The sequence below is a fragment of the Podarcis melisellensis genome (assembly GCF_964234715.1).
Source record: "Podarcis melisellensis genome assembly, chromosome: 2".
Taxonomy (NCBI): domain Eukaryota; kingdom Metazoa; phylum Chordata; class Lepidosauria; order Squamata; family Lacertidae; genus Podarcis; species Podarcis melisellensis.
In genome coordinates this window covers 121,829,801-121,845,825 of record NC_138529.1, presented here as the reverse complement: position 1 = coordinate 121,845,825, position 16,025 = coordinate 121,829,801, and the positions used below count along the sequence as shown (strand labels likewise).

At 47.2% G+C, this 16,025-nt stretch overlaps 3 protein-coding genes across 3 annotated transcripts in view; 2 read left to right on the top strand and 1 right to left on the bottom strand.

Moving 5' to 3' along the window:
* The window catches only part of LOC309364552 (uncharacterized protein), a 419,096-nt gene that overhangs the window by 31,615 nt on the left and 371,456 nt on the right, over positions 1 to 16,025 (top strand). The gene's annotated exons all lie outside the window — the stretch shown is intronic.
* Positions 773 to 5,888, bottom strand: LOC309361472 (uncharacterized protein; the record flags this gene model as incomplete). Its single annotated transcript, XM_081896510.1, has 3 exons — positions 5,853 to 5,888; positions 1,471 to 2,895; positions 773 to 780 (listed from the first exon to the last, which is right to left on the bottom strand). The coding sequence occupies exons 2-3, from the start codon at positions 2,786 to 2,788 to the stop codon at positions 773 to 775; spliced, it is 1,326 nt and encodes a 441-aa protein (XP_081752636.1). The 5' UTR covers positions 2,789 to 2,895; positions 5,853 to 5,888.
* On the top strand, positions 10,871 to 15,092 carry LOC309364486 (E3 SUMO-protein ligase ZBED1-like). The gene is made up of 3 exons (XM_081901880.1): positions 10,871 to 10,914; positions 11,089 to 11,333; positions 13,060 to 15,092. Exons 2-3 carry the CDS (start codon positions 11,134 to 11,136, stop codon positions 15,026 to 15,028), a joined length of 2,169 nt encoding a protein of 722 aa, XP_081758006.1. The 5' UTR covers positions 10,871 to 10,914; positions 11,089 to 11,133; the 3' UTR covers positions 15,029 to 15,092.

Sequence of the window (16,025 nt, the reverse complement as noted above, 5' to 3'; positions counted from 1 at the left end):
ACCTCTCCCCTCCCAGGGAGCCTCCACTAGCCTCCCTTATCTCTATCCCGATCCCGATCAGCTGCTTCCTTTCAACACTCCCTTCCCTCTTGTTTGCCTTAGTGTATTTTCCTTAGCTGGTGAGTTCTTTGCTCCTCCTTTTCTTCTAATTTCTCTCCTCACTGATTTAGTCTTCCTGTCTCCTCTCCTTGCAATTTTGTTGTCTTTACCTCCCCCCTCCCTGCCAGCCTCCTTTATTGCTAGTGTCCCTTATCTCGTTCCCGATCGCTTGCGATCAGCAGCTTTGTTTCAACACCCACTTCCCTCTTTCAAAAAAAGAAAAAAGCATGATCTGCTTTTTGTTGTTGTTATTGTTTAGTCATTTAGTTGTGTCCGACTCTTCGTGACCCCATGGACCAGAGCATGCCAGGCTCTTCTGTCTTCCACTGCCTCCCGCAGTTTAGTCAAACTCATGCTGGTAGCTTCGAGAACACTGCTTTTTGCCCCTGGGCAAAAAATTCAGCTCCAGGGACCACACATTTGCTCCATAAGATGCACAGACATTTCCCCTTACTTTTTAGGAAGAAAAAGTGCATCTTATGGTGTGAAAAATATGGTACTCTGATGCTGGTGCTTTAGGGGCACAGCTACCCCAATCAGGACCAGGAAGTCCCATCCCCCATCTACCCACCCCCTGTCCCCTAGAAACAGTACTTCTGCATTGTCAGGATTCAAACTCAATCCACTGACTGACCCTGGAAACATACCAATCAGTATGGTAAACTTGATCCAGCTACACCCCTGCCACACAGACAGCAACACACTGCAACCAATTGTCTGCAAAAAAGCATGTATATACTATGCAGAATGATGAAAAATTACTGTCTCTCCCCCTCCCTACCCTCTCACTTCCCTCCTCTCTTTTGCCTCACTCTGACTTGGAAAAAGGAGACCCCCCCACATGTTTTGTTGATCCCCAAGAAAATCTTTTAACAAAAACATTTTTTAAAAAACAAAAAAACAACACTTGAGGTTACTTGTAAAGAGATTTAGCAGAAGCATTCTCTTAATGAAGCTCTTTCCACACTCCATACATTTAAATGGTTTCCCCCTCTGTGTGAGTTCGTTGATGAATTCTCAGCTTTCCACTCTGACTGAAGCTCTTTCCGCACTGCATACAATTATATGGTTTCTCACCTGTGTGGGTTCGTAGATGTAAAGTAAGGCTTTCATTCCGACAAAAGCGCTTTCCACAGTCCATACATTTAAACGGTTTCTCCCCAGTATGGGTTTGCAGATGTTTATTAAGGTTTCCACTCTGACTGAAGCTCTTTCCACACTCCATACATTTATATGGCTTCTCACCCGTGTGAGTCCGACGATGCAAAGTAAGGTCTGAACTCTGACGGAAGTTCTTTCCACACTCCAAACATTTAAAAGGTTTATTCCCTGTGTGAGTTTGTTGATGTTTCTTAAGGCTTCCACTCTGACTGTAGCTCTTTCCACACTCCATACATTTAAATGGTTCTTCTGCTCTGTGAGTTCGCAGATGTTTTTTAAGGTTTCTACTACCAGAGAAGCTCTTTCCACACTCCACACATTTAAAAGGTTTCTCCTCTGTGTGAGTTTGTTTATGAATTACTAGCATTCTGCTCCGACTGAAGTTCTTCCCACACTCCATGCATTTAAATGGCTTCTCCGCTGTGTGAATTTGTTGATGCTTAAAAGGTTTCTCCTCTGTATGAGTTCTTTGATGAATTATTAGCATTCCACTCCAATTGAAGCTCTTTCCACACTCCATGCATTTGAAGGGTTTCACCACTGTGTGAGTCTGATTATGTAAATTAAGGCGGAAACTCTGACTGAAGGTCTTTCCACACTCCATACATTTAAATGGTCTCTCTTCTTTGTGAGTTTGCTCATGTTTTCTAAGGTTTTCCCTTACAGTGAAGCTCTTCCCACATTCCATACATTTAAATGGTCTCTCTCCGGTGTGAATTTGTTGATGCTTATTAAGGTTTCCAATCTGACTGAAGCTCTTTCCACACTCCATACATTTATATGGTCGCTCCCTTGTGTGAGTTCGTTGATGTAAATTAAGGTTTTCTCTTCGACTGAAGCTCATTCCACATGCCATACATGTATATGGTTTCTCCCCTGTGTGAGTTCGTAGATGTATATGAAGTCTTCCACTCTCACTGAATAACTTTCCACACTCTTTACATTTATATGGTTTCTCCCCTGTGTGAGTTCGTTGATGTGTATTAAGATTTCCACTGTGACTAAATCTCTTTCCACACTCCATACATTTAAAGGGTTTTTCCCCTGTGTGAGTTCGTTGGTGTGTATTAAGGTTTCCCCTGTGACAGAAACTCTTTCCACATTCCATGCATTTAAAGGGTTTCTTCCCTGTGTGAGTTTGTTGGTGTATATTAAGATTTCCATGCCTACTGAAGCTCTTTCCACACTCCATACATTTAAAAGGTTTCTCACCTGTGTGAGTTCGTTGATGTAAATTAAGGCCCTCACTGCGACTGAAACTCTTTCCACACTGCATACATTCATATGGTTTCTCACCCGTGTGAGTCCGTTGATGTAAATTAAAGCTTCCACTCCGACTGAAGCTCTTTCCACACTCCACACATTGAAATGGTTTCTCTCCTGTGTGAGTTCGTTGATGTGTAACAAGGCTTTCATTCCGAGTGAAGCTCTTTTCACAAACCATACATTCAAACTGTTTTCCTCCCGTATGAGTTTGCTGGTGTTTACTGAATGTTCCACAATCAGTGAGACTCTTTCCGCACTCCATCCCTCGTGGTTTCTCTTCTTTGTGAGTTCAGGGATATGAACTAAGTGTGCTCACAGAATTCTGTCTTTTCCCCTTGCTTCAGAGGCGGTGGAAGTGTAACAAAATTCCTGTAAGGGTTTCAAGAAAGAGAATAAAGGAATGTAACACACATTGGTCTGATTTGTTAGGAAATGAAATGAAATAATGGTAAAATCTCTTCAAACTTTCCTGATCTTCAATCATCATCAGTAAAGCCACATGATCTTAGAATACAGTTACACTGTTGGATTGCCTTTTAAAATAAATATCCATAATACGCTCTGGGAAATTGTCTCAAGGACCCTTAGTATCCACTTCCACCTTGAACTTCCCATTAACACTGAGTACCAAAAGAAAACTTCTGTGATAAGGTGGGGCACCTCTGGCCCTCCTGATGTGGTTAGACTCAAAGTACCATCAACCCAGAGGGACGCAGGTGGTGCTATGGGTTAAACCACAGAGCCTAGGACTTGCTGACTAGAAGGTCGGTGGTTCGAATCCCTGCTTAGTCATGCTGGCCACATGACCCGGAAGCTGTATGCCGGCTCCCTCGGCCAATAAAGTGAGATGAGCGCCGCAACCCCAGAGTCGGTCACGACTGGACCTAATGGGCAGGGGTCCCTTTACCTTACCTTTACCATCAACCCAAGCAAGGATGGCCTATGGCCAGCAATGATGTGAGTTGTACTGCAGCAACATCTGGAGGGACGTAGCATTGTCACTTTCCCCCTCCACTGGAAATCCATTACCCTCCTTCCTCCATGATCTGTAATATCCTTCCAAAATCTTCCAATCAACTGCACACATTCCCTAATCCTGCACCATTTACTTTCCAAGGCTGCTCCATTGTGCCTAGGGCACTGGAAATGGGACAGCACCTTCCACTGGATGAGAGGACAGTAGGTTAAATTAAAGGTAAAGGTAAATTAAAGGTTAAATTAGGGCAGGCCAAATGGCACAAGAAGATCAAGGGCACAAGAAGGGGACGACAGAGGACGAGATGGTTGGACAGTGTTTTCGAAGCTACCAGCATGAGTCTGACCAAACTGTGGGAGGCAGTGGAAGACAGGAGTGCCTGGCGTGCTCTGGTCCAGGGGGTCACGAAGAGTCGGACACGACTAAACGACTAAACAGCAACAAAATGGCACTCAGCTCGGTCCACTTGCCCCTCTCTGCATCTGCTGCCTGAGGGCGCTGCCTCAGTCTGCCTCATGGTGGAGCAGGCCCTGAGAACAGCCTTCTCTCTGCCTTCCAAAATACAGAAAACATGGCAAAGAAGACCTTGGCTGGTCACTAAGATCAGGACTTTTAATACTTAATCTTGCTGATGTGTGTTTGGTTGCAAGTCGCTTTGGGTTGCCCTGAGGAAGAGAAAGTGACCGAAAAATCTAATAAATCATAGCAACAGACTGTTGGACAACCCCTCCAAAAAATAAAAAATAACTCAGCAGCAATCTTCCCTTAAACCCTGTAGACATGGGAGATGATATGGTGGGAATAATGGAAACCTGGTGGGATGGAGAGAAGGAGTTATCACTGCGTCTGAAAAGCCTAGCAATGGGCAGGGAAGGCAGGACTGGAGGCAAAGTCTCTCCAGAGAGACGTGGGGAAATGGACCAAATTGCAGTTGACAAGCCAAAGGTGGGTCATCATCCTGACCCAGCAGGCCTCTCCATATGTTCTTACACACTGAAAGGAGACAGTCTCACTGCATACTGAAGGGAAATGCCTCGCAGCCTCTCCTGCGTTTCTGTATTTTTGTTTCTCAAGGAAGGAAACGAGTTGAGACTTGTGTATCAGAGTCTCACCTAAATGGAATAAGTAAAGCAGAAGTGTTATTGGTGCCATACGTGAATGTAGAAATATTCAAAACTACTGTATTAATCCACTGACACAAAGACAGCAAAGTATCTGGTGCCGCCATTAACCTGTGACTTCTTCTGCAAACTTAGCAGAGTTAAAATGTTAAAACCTTTTCGCCTTTTGAAGCAAGGACAGCAAAGTATATTAGTAATACTGGAGCATGTACCACAAGTGAATCACAATATAAACTCATGAAAAGTTATGGATGGACATCATTAACGGATATACTAGGGAGGCGGGTGGCACTGTGGGTTAAACCACAGAGCCTGGGACTTGCCGATCAGAAGGTCGGCGGTTCAAATCCCCGCAACGGCGTGAGCTCCCGTTGCTCGGTCCCTGCTCCTGCCAACCTAGCAGTTCGAAAGCACGTCAAAGTGCAAGTAGATAAATAGGTACCGCTTCGGCGGGAAGGTACCATATTTTTCGCCCTATAGGGCGCACTGGCCCATAGGGCGCACCTAGGTGTTTTTTTGGGGGGGGAAATAAAGGGGGGGAAATTATTCCCCCCCAGGTGCCGGTCTCCCCAGGCTTGCGGATATCTGCCCGAAGCCCGGGGTGCGGTCCGCTGCACTCACCGGGTTTTGGGCTGCAGGCTGCTATCCGCAAGCCTAGGGAGCCCGACAGGAACTCACGCGGGCTCCCAAGGCTTGCGGATAGCTTCCTGAAGCCTGGAGAGTGAGAGGGGTCGGTGTGCACCAACCCCCCTCGCTCTCCTGGCTTCAGCGAAAGCCTGCATTCACCCCATATGATGCACACACATTTCCCCTTCATTTTGGAGGGGGAAAAGTGAGTCCTATAGGGCGAAAAATATGGTAAATGGCGTTTCTGTGTGCTGCTCTGGTTCTCCAGAAGCAGCTTAGTCATGCTGGCCACATGACCCGGAAGCTGTATGCCAGCTCCGTCGGCCAGTAAAGCAAGATGAGCGCTGCAACCCCTGACCCCTAATGGTCAGGGGTCCCTTTACCTTATAGTATATACTATAATCCCACCCACTCACTTTCTCTCACACTCAGCATTTATAAATTTAGCAAGTTCACACACCTTGCCTATAATACTGGCAATCCTTGGCCTGAATATGCACATGTCTCTGTGTAGAGCCTCCAGCCACAGGTATTGTCTATCATGATAATGAGTCCTTTGACCTTGAAGCAACCCAGACTGGGAAGGTGCAGGCTTCTATTACCTTTTGATGCTGATGGATTGTATCTCAGCATGCAATAAAATAAACAAAAAATAAACAAAAATAATGAAATGCTTTCAATATGTATATTATATATAAATGCTGAAACATTTCCATAGCACCTCCGTCCATATTTTTGGAATGGTGTATGGAATCATTGACCATGCAAGGGAAATAACACTGAAAACTGAAAACATGGGAGATGGAAAAGGGTTTTGGCTACTTTGTGAATGGAATTCCAGAAACAAAGAGCCGTTTTGGAGGAGGATTTTTCATTCCGTCCTTCCTCTGCAGTGGGGAAATTCCTGCCTTTTCCCCCTTTTCCAGGTTGACCAATGGCCTGACTTGGCTTGTCTGGGGCTCATAGAGGGGGAGGAGATTCGGCTTCCAGGAAGGGAGGGAGGGGTGGGCGAAGTGGACTCCCCGTTCAAGGATCCCTCTCTCAGATGACTTGAAGGAGACCCCCTCCCCAGAGTCTCTCCTGCGCCCAGAGCCCCCCTTGGCACAGCTCGCCCCTCGCTCTCCGTGCCGCATTTCTCCCGAGCGCACCAACCTCTCCATCTGGCGGGACCACCCTAGACGAGCGGAGAAGGGAGGGCAGATGGGGGGGGGGACGGGGACGGACAAAGGGAGTGTCCCTTTCCAGGCCTTTCAAGGCATCCAGTCCTCTCTCGCTTCCTTTAACCCCTTCGTGGACTCCTTCTCTCAAGTCTTTTCAGCCAAAAGGGACCGGCCAGCTGCAACACGGGCGCACTTCGCCACACGCGCAGAGCCAGGAGGGATCCCTGCCGTGGGAGGGGGTTGGGGAACTGGAACTGGCAGAGGGACATCCTAAGAGCCAACTCCTAGGGGCCCAGGGGGTCTTCACACCCCCCCAATAAAATATTTTAGGGTGTCCGTCCCCATAAAGTTGATAGACATTGTCATTCAAATGGTGTGATCAATTATGCAGGGCGGGGCTTACCTGCCCACCACCCCAATATTTTATTCAAATTGGCACCCCTGAGGGGCATCATGTCCCTAAACCTCAGAAGGACGTTCTGACAGTAAGGGCTGTTGGGACAGGGGAAGGGTAGCTACCTCTCTCATTTTGGGTGGGGGACTGCAGAAATTTATTTCTCACCAAAAGTCAGTTTACAAAGAGAAAAACTCACTCTTGCGTTTATTTACAAACTCCTTCACTAAGACGCCTAGATCCTTTTCACATGGTACTACAGGGAAGGCAGGTGTCATCGACGTCCTCGTAGTCGTCCCCTCCCCAAATCTTATATAGGATTTGCCCCTGTTGAAATTCACATTGTTAATTTTGGTCCAGTTCTCCAATCTGTTAAGGTCATCATGAATCCCAATTGTGTCTTCTGCGGCTTTAGCTACTCCTCCTACTGTAGTTTGGTGTCCTCTGCAAATTTGATGATAATCTCAATTCCTTTGCCCAAGTAGTTTATTACTTTCCCCCTGCAAAGCTTAGCTCATGCATTGGGGCTCTGGCCTATTTCCTGCAGTGCAAAGCAATCATTTAGCTTTTCCTGGATCTCTTTATTATTATTAATAATAATAATAATAATAATAATAATAATGATAATGACAACAATAACTGAATTTATATACCGCCCTATACCTGCAGGTCTCAGGGTGGTTTATAGATAAAAATCAAAATATGAAACCACAAAATCCATAATCAAAATAAACCCCACATTTTAAAAGAGCAGAGGATAATAATAATAATAATAATAATAATAATAATAATAATAATAATAATAATAATAATAATAATTTATTATTTATACCCCGCCCATCTGGCTGGGCCCCCCCAGCCACTCTGGGCGGCTTCCATAGAAACCAGGAAACACTAAAATATCATACATTAAAAACTTCCCTGAACAGGGCTGCCTTAAGATGTTTTCTGAATGTCAAGTAGTTGTTTATCGTTTTGACATCTGCTGGGAGGGCGTTCCACAGGGCGGGCGCCACTACCGAAAAGGCCCTCTGCCTGGTTCCCTGTAGCTTTGCTTCTCGCAATGAGGGAACCGCCAGAGGGCCCTCGGCACTGGACCTCAGCGTCCGGGCAGAACGATGGGGGTGGAGACGCTCCTTCAGGTATACTGGGCCGAGGCCGTTTAGGGCTTTAAAGGTCAACACCAACACTTTGAATTGTGCTCGGAAACGTACTGGGAGCCAATGTAGGTCTTTCAAGACCGGTGTTATGTGGTCTTGGCGGCCGCCCCCAGTCACCAGTCTAGCTGCCGCATTCTGGATTAGCTGTAGTTTCCGAGTCACCTTCAAAGGTAGCCCCACGTAGAGCGCATTGCAGTAGTCCAAGCGGGAGATAACTAGAGCCTGCACTACTCTGGCGAGACAGTCTGCGGGCAGGTAGGGTCTCAGCCTGCGTACCAGGTGGAGTTGGTAGACAGCTGCCCTGGATACAGAATTGACCTGTGCCTCCATGGACAGCTGTGAGTCCAAAATGACTCCCAGGCTACGCACCTGGTCCTTCAGGGGCACAGTTACCCTATTCAGGACCAGGGAGTCCTCCACACCAGCCCGCCCCCTGTCCCCCAAAAACAGTACTTCTGTCTTGTCAGGATTCAGCCTCAATCCATTAGCCGCCATCCATCCTCCAACCGCCTCCAGGCACTCACACAGGACCTTCACCGCCTTCACTGGTTCTGATTTGAAAGAGAGGTAGAGCTGGGTATCATCTGCATATTGATGGACACCCAGTCCAAACCCCCTGATGATCTCTCCCAGCGGCTTCATATAGATGTTAAAAAGCATGGGGGAGAGGACGGAACCCTGAGGTACCCCACAAGTGAGGGCCCAAGGGTCTGAACACTCATCCCCCACCACCACTTTCTGAACACGGCCCAGGAGGAAGGAGCGAAACCACTGTATAACAGTGCCCCCAGCTCCCAGCCCCTCTAGACGGTCCAGAAGGATGTTATGGTCGATTGTATCAAAGGCCGCTGAGAGATCCAGCAGAACTAGGAAACAACTCTCACCTTTGTCCCTAGCTCGCCGGAGATCATCAACCAGTGCGACCAAGGCAGTTTCGGTCCCATGATGAGGCCTGAACCCCGATTGGAAGGGATCCAAATGGTCCGCATCCTCCAGGCGTGCCTGGAGTTGTTCAGCAACCACACGCTCAATCACCTTGCCCAAGAATGGAAGATTTGAGACTGGGCGATAGTTGGCCATACTGGCCGGGTCTAAAGATGGTTTTTTAAGAAGCGGTTTAACGACCGCCTCTTTCAGCGGATCTGGGAATGTTCCCTCACAGAGGGAAGCATTCACCACCCCGCAGAGCCCATCACCCAGCCCTTCCCGGCTTGCTTTTATTAGCCAGGATGGGCAAGGATCAAGGAGACAGGTGGTTGGTTTCACGCGTCCAAGCAGCCTGTCCACATCCTCGGGGGTAACAGATTGAAACCGATTCCATGCAACTTGACCAGACAGGGCTCTAGCACTCTCCCGCCCCAGCCCTGCTCCCACGGTGGTGTCTAGCTCCTTCCGAATATGAGTGATTTTATCTGCAAAAAACTTTGCAAAATCGTTGCAGGAGATCTTGGGGTCTTTACAAGGCCCCGGTGGTAAAGGTGGTTCCGTTAAATTGCAGACCACCTGAAAGAGTCTCCTGCTACTATTTTCTGCAGATGCAATAGAGGCGGTGAAGAAAGTCTTCTTCGCCGTCGCTATCGCCACTTGGTAGACTCGACGTTGAGCTCTAACCTGTGTCCGGTCAGATTCGGAGTGAGTTTTCTGCCACCGACGCTCTAGCCGTCTCAGCGATTGTTTCATCGCCCTCAGCTCCGAAGAAAACCACGGGGCTGTCCGGGCTCCATGCAATCGGAGAGGGCGCTTCGGAGCCAGACAGTCAATAGCCCTGGTTAACTCCACATTCCAGCGGGCCACCAGGGAATCAGCTGAAAGGCCATCAACATGGGATAAAGCATCCCCTACCACTCTCTGGAAACCATTTGGATCCATATACATAACCTCAGTGCTTTTTTTCTAAAAAAAATATATGTTTAGGGGTATTCTAATTTTCCTACATGGGGAAGTGGGTGGCGCTGTGGGTTCAACCACAGAGCCTAGGACTTGCTGATTAGAAGGTCAGTGGTTCGAATCCCCACGATGGGGTGAGCTCCCGTTGCTCGGTCCCTGCTCCTGCCCACCTAGCAGTTCAAAAGCACGTCAAAGTGCAAGTAGATAAATAGATATCGCTCCTGCGGGAAGGTAAACAGCGTTTCCGTGCACTGCTCTGGTTCGCCAGAAGCGGCTTAGTCATGCTGGCCACATGACCCAGAAGCTGTACGCTGGCTCCCGTGGCCAATAAAGCGAGATGAGCACCGCAACCCCAGAGTCAGTCAGGACTGGACCTAATGGTCAGGGGTCCATTTACCTTTACCTAATTTTCCTACTCATATTGAAATACTGCCCCTCAAGGAGGCCAAACTTAGATTCACAAAATGTTTAGGGGTATGTTCCCCCCCCCCAGAAGAAAAGGCACTGGATAACCTCAAGGTTGAACCGTGGTCAGAGGGAACCTCCTTGTATCCCCTCCACACACAGAGGGAGCACAATGGATGTCCACAAAACAATTGTCAGCCAAACTTTATGTCTCCCCCCGCCCCCTGCAGTGATGGCACCTACACAAAGCCCACAGCCCCACTCCTTGGTCTCAAACCCCTGGCATTTCGGGGCTGGGAAAGGAGGAGGAAGAAGATGCTGTGCCCCCACTGGTGGGTCCTGACTTTCTTCCTTCACAGGCCCCCTGAGCGATTTACACAACCTCCCAATACATGGAATACTCTGCTTTGCACCAGCTGATAAGACTCTGGAGAAAATAATAATAATAATAATAATAATAATAATAATAATAATAATAACAACAACAACAACAACAACAATATATTTACACCCTGCCCATCTGGCTGAGTTTCCCCAGCCACTCTGGGCGGCTTCCTATCGAATGTTAAAAACAACACAGGATTAAATATTAAAAGCTTCCCTGGGGAAAAGGACGTTGCATCAGTCGTCGACCCAGGAAATCCACCCAGGCTGCCAGGTGATACAGGAGGCTTGGGCGGGGGGGGGGGGGCGGAGGGGGACGACGAGGACAGAGGTGGTTTTGTGTGTGTCGGGTTTAGGCCTGTGCAATACATATCAACATATTGTTTAAAACCGATATTTAGGGGGGAAATCGTGATAACCTTATATATCTATCTCTCTCTATATAAAGACATGGCGAATTATCGTGCATCAAGCCCGGTATTGGAAAAGCTGTATGCTTCCTGGAGGGCAGCCCTCGCTAACTCCGCCTAAGCTCCTCCCTGCGAATCCGAACCGGTGGCTGAAAGGATGGAGCAACCAAGCGCAGCGTTTCCTCCGCCTCCAGGTTGCCTCGCCCCCAGCAGCTGCTGCAGCTTTAGAGAGAGAGAGAGAGCTGGCAAAAGAAAAAATCGGAATCTCTCTGCAGCAAATCTGGTAGGTTGCTTAAGAAGGCTGGTTACAAGTCCTGGCTTCCGGAACCCATTTCTCCCCTAAAACCATGAACAAACAAAGCCCCCGTTTGAACCTCTTCCTCTGCCCCGTCTCTGTGTGTGTTTGTCCCCCTGTCTCTCTCTCTCTCTCTCTTTCCCCTCCCCGGGTTTTGCTTCTGCGAAGGAAGCAGCCTTCGGCCTCACCGGTTTTATTCTTAACTAAGCCGACAGATCCTGTGCAGCGTTCACCGTGGGCTCTTCCCTCCCCCCATCTGTGTCTCTCCCCTCCCTCTCATTACGCTGCCCATTTTCTCCTCCAGTCCCAGCTCCCTGCCCTAGAACTCTTCTCAGTTCTCCCCACAACCATTTTGATTTCTCATGCATTGGTTCCTGCCAACCTAGCAGTCCGAAAGCACGCAAGTGCGAGCAGTTAAATAGGTACTGCGGCTGCGGGAAGGTAAATGGTGTTTCCTTGCGTTCTGGCTTCCGTCATGGTGTCCTGTTGCGCCAGAAGCTGTTTAGTCCTGCTGGCCACATGACAACAGAAAGCTGTCTGCGGAGAAATGCCTGCTTCCTCAGCCTGAAAAGTGAGATGAGCACCACAAACCCATAGTTGCCTTTGACTGGACTTGACCGTCCAGGGGTCCTTTACTTTTAACCTTTTACATTTGTTGTACAGAAATTAATTAGTTGAAGCATGCTCTACCTCTCTTTTAAATCGGAACCAGTGAAGGCGGTGAAGGTCCTGCGTGAGTCTCTAGAGGCGGTTGGAGGACGCATGGTAGCTAACAGATTGAGGTTGAATCTTGACAAGACAGAAGTATTGTTTTTGGGAAACGGGGGGTGGGCAGGTATGGGGGGACTCCCTGGTCCTGACTGGGGTATCTGTGCCACTGAAGGACCAAGTGCGCAGCCTGGGAGTCATTTTGGGCTCACACCTGTCCATGGAGGTGCAGGTCCATTCTGTGTCCAGTGCAGCTGTCTAGCCGCTCCATCTGCTGTGCAGGCTGAGACCCTACCTGCCCGTAGACTGTCTTGCCAGAGTGCTGCATGCCCTGGTTATCTCCTTCTTGGACTACTGCAGTGTGCTCTATGTGGGGCTACCTTTGAAGGTGATTCAGAATCTACAATTAATCCAGAATGTGGCAGCTGGACTGGTGACTGGGAGTGGCTGCCGAGACCATACAGCACCAGTCCTAAAGGATCTTCACTGGCTCCCAGTATGCTTCTGAGCACATTCACAAGTGTTGGTGCTGACCTTTAAAGCCCTAAACGGCCTCAGTCCAATATACCTGAAGGAGTGTCTCCACCCCCACCATTCAGCCCAGACGCTGAGGTCCACCTCCGAGGGTCTTCTGCTGGTTCCCTCACTGCGAGAAGCGAAGTTGCAGCGAACCAGGCAGAGGACCTTCTCGGTAGTGGCGCCCGCCCTGTGGAACACCCTCCCATCAGATGTCAAGAATATAAAGAACTACATAACTTTTAGAAGACGTCTGAAGGCAGCCCTGTTTATGGAAGTTTTTAATGTTTGATATTTTATTATGTTTTATATTTGCTGGAAGCAGCCCAAAGTGGCTGGGGAAACCCAGCCAGAAGGGCAGGGTATAAGTAATAAAATGATTGATGTTGTTGTTGTTATGTTGTTGTTGTTGTTATTATTATTATTATTATTTTCATACAATTAAATACATCAAAATTAAGAGTTTTATTGTTGTTCAATGTTTCCCCAGGTTATTTGTCTCCAGTATGCCTCGTCATCACCGTGCTGTAGATGTTCCCAAATACGACCATTTGGTAGAAAAACGAAGAACCAAGAGTGCTGTCTGGATGCATTTTGGATTGCCTGCTGATGAGAGCGGCCGTGTTTTGACTGACAATGGCGCCATTTGCACAATATGTTTACATTCGGTATCAGCAAAAGGCGGAAACACCTCCAATTTAAGCAGCCACCTCAAGTTTCACCACCCTCTGAAATTTAGGGAGCTGTCCACACCTCTGGCAGTACCTTCCTCATCAAGAGGCATTTCCGTTTCTTCACGTACTGCTGCTAATTCAGACGATCTTCCAGCTGTAACGGCGTCAACAGCTAGGGCTGCTGAGCCGGCAAGACCTGCTAGGGAAAGTTCTAGAGGACAGCAAAAAACAGCATTGGATTCCCAGCTGCTCCCTTCTAAGACCTCAAGGACTTGCACTCAGGCAGTCGCGCAGTTTCTGGCTACGTGTATGCAGCCTTACAACACTGTAGAGCACCCAAAATTTATCCAGATGGTGAACACTCTAAACCCAAGGTATCGGTTGCCTAGTAGGAAATACTTCACAACCACAGGAGTTCCAAAACTGTACAGTGACACCATGGAGAAAATGAAGGGGGAGATACAGCAGCTAAGTGAGAGTGAAGTGGCCATCACTACGGACAGCTGGACGTCAGTGGCAGGCACGCCCTTTGTGGCCGTGACGGTACATTTCATTTCCGACGAGTGGAAGTTGACAAGCGCTTGCTTGGCCTGTAAGCATTTTTTGGAAGACAACACTGCAGATCATCTTTGTGAAATGCTCACAGACACCTTCTCGGAGTGGGACATTAATGTAAAGAACATATTTTGCAGCACAACAGACAATGGCTCAAATATTCTGAAAGCGGTCAGGCAGCTTGGTTTTGAGCACATTTCCTGCTTTGCCCAGAATATAAATATCGGGGTTAACCGAGCTTTAAGCCTAACACCGTTGAAAAGGGCAATTGGGAAACTGAAGGGTCTGCAAAATAGCATTTGCTGCAGCTGGACGATGAGGAGGGACCTCGCCAGAGCTCAAGAGCTACTTCAGATGGACCAAGTCAGTTTGCCAAGCGCTTGCCCCACAAGATGGTGGAGTACGCTTCAGCTGTGCCAAAGGTTTCTCGAAAACCAAGTTCCACTGTGCAAGGTACTCACGGAGCATCCATCTAAAAGACTTTTGATGTTGGAAGGGGGTGACGTCTCAGCTGTGCAGGACTTTGTCCGTGCAACTACTCTACTGGAGGATATCACCACGACTCTAAGTGGAAGCAATTATGTCGCGGCGTCAACCATTCTGCCTCTTTATAGGCAAATTAAGAAAAGCCTCCAGCCTGATGAGGGAGACAGTGTGCTGCTGAAGGACATTAAACGTGCAATTTTAGGCGCACTGTCAGAAAAGTACGATAGCGCTCCCACGGCAACCACTTTAGGCCTGGCCTCGTTGTGCGACCCGAGATTTCGCCTGCGTTTCTTAGACGCGCCAGAGGCCGTCAGGCAGGAGGCCATCAAGAAGATGACAGACTTGCACAGGAGTCTGCGTTCTGTTTCTACGGAGGCAAATACTTGCCCTGCTCCACCCAAAAAGAAAAAGGGGCTGGCGAAAATTTTTGATTTGGAGGAAGAAGAGGAGGACCTGGCAGTGGCAGATGGTGAGTCGAAAGCAGAAAAAGAGCTAAAGGAGTATATAGCCATGCCAAGAGTGGACATTGATGGATGCCCTCTGACGTGGTGGAAGACACACGAGGCATCCTTCCCAATGTTGAAGGTGCTGGCAAAGAAGTTTTTGGCCATCCCAGGGACGAGTGTGCCATCGGAAAGCGTGTTCAGCACGGCTGGCAATGTTTTTCAAAGACAAAGGTCATCTCTGTTGCCAGAGAATGCTGAAATGCAAATTTTCCTTGCAAAAAACATAGATTTCATGTAATATATTTTTTTGTTCTGTGAAATGTTATCCATTCTTCCTAGTTTGGCCTGGTTTATAAAAGAAATGCACAATTTTCTTGCAAAAAAAATCTATTTTGTTTAATATTTTTTTTGTTCTGTGAAATGTTATCCATTCTTTCTAGTTTGGCCTGGTTTGTAAAAGAAACGAAAAATTTCCTATCTATATAGATAGATAAGTAGATAAATATTTTTTCCGTAAAATTTTAATCATTCTTTCTGGTTTGGCCTGGTTTATTTAAAAAAATGCACATTTTTTGGCAATGAAAATATTGTTTAACAAACTTTTGTTCTGTTAAAATTTATCCCTTCCCTTCTTTCTATTTTGGCCTAGTTTAGAAAAGAAAATTAACAAACAATCAGAATGTATACACGTTCAATTAAGACTCAATAGTGAATTATATCTGAATATCTAAAAATGTGATGTTGAATTGGCTTTTTTCTTGTTTAGTAATGTTATTAAATTTTTAGGGAACATTATCTCACCTCACTTTTTGATATCTATGCTGCTGATTATTTCTACAGCTTTAATTTTAGAGAAAATGTGCTAATTCAAACATTACTGGCATGGTAGTTCCATAACACAACAGTTGTAACAATATTTTAAAGGTTAGCAAAAATTTACCAGTTTTAAAGTTAGACCCGTAAGTATTAGCGGTTGCCAGGTCCTTAGCATGTTTAGCTCTACATATCCCCAGCCTTATTTCAGATATTGTAATACAGTCATACCTTGGTTCCTGAACGCCTTAGGCTCCCGAATGTCGCAAACCTGGAAGTGAGTGTTCCGCTTTGTAAACTTTTTTTGGAAGCCGAACGTCTGACATGGCTTCCGCGGCTTCCGATTGGCTGTAGGAAGCTCCTGCAGCCAATCAGAAGCTGCACCTTGGTTTTCAAACCGTTTCAGAAGTCGAACGGAAACCCAGCCAGATGGGCAGTATATAAATAAATCATCATCATCATCATCATTTTAAGGCATCACA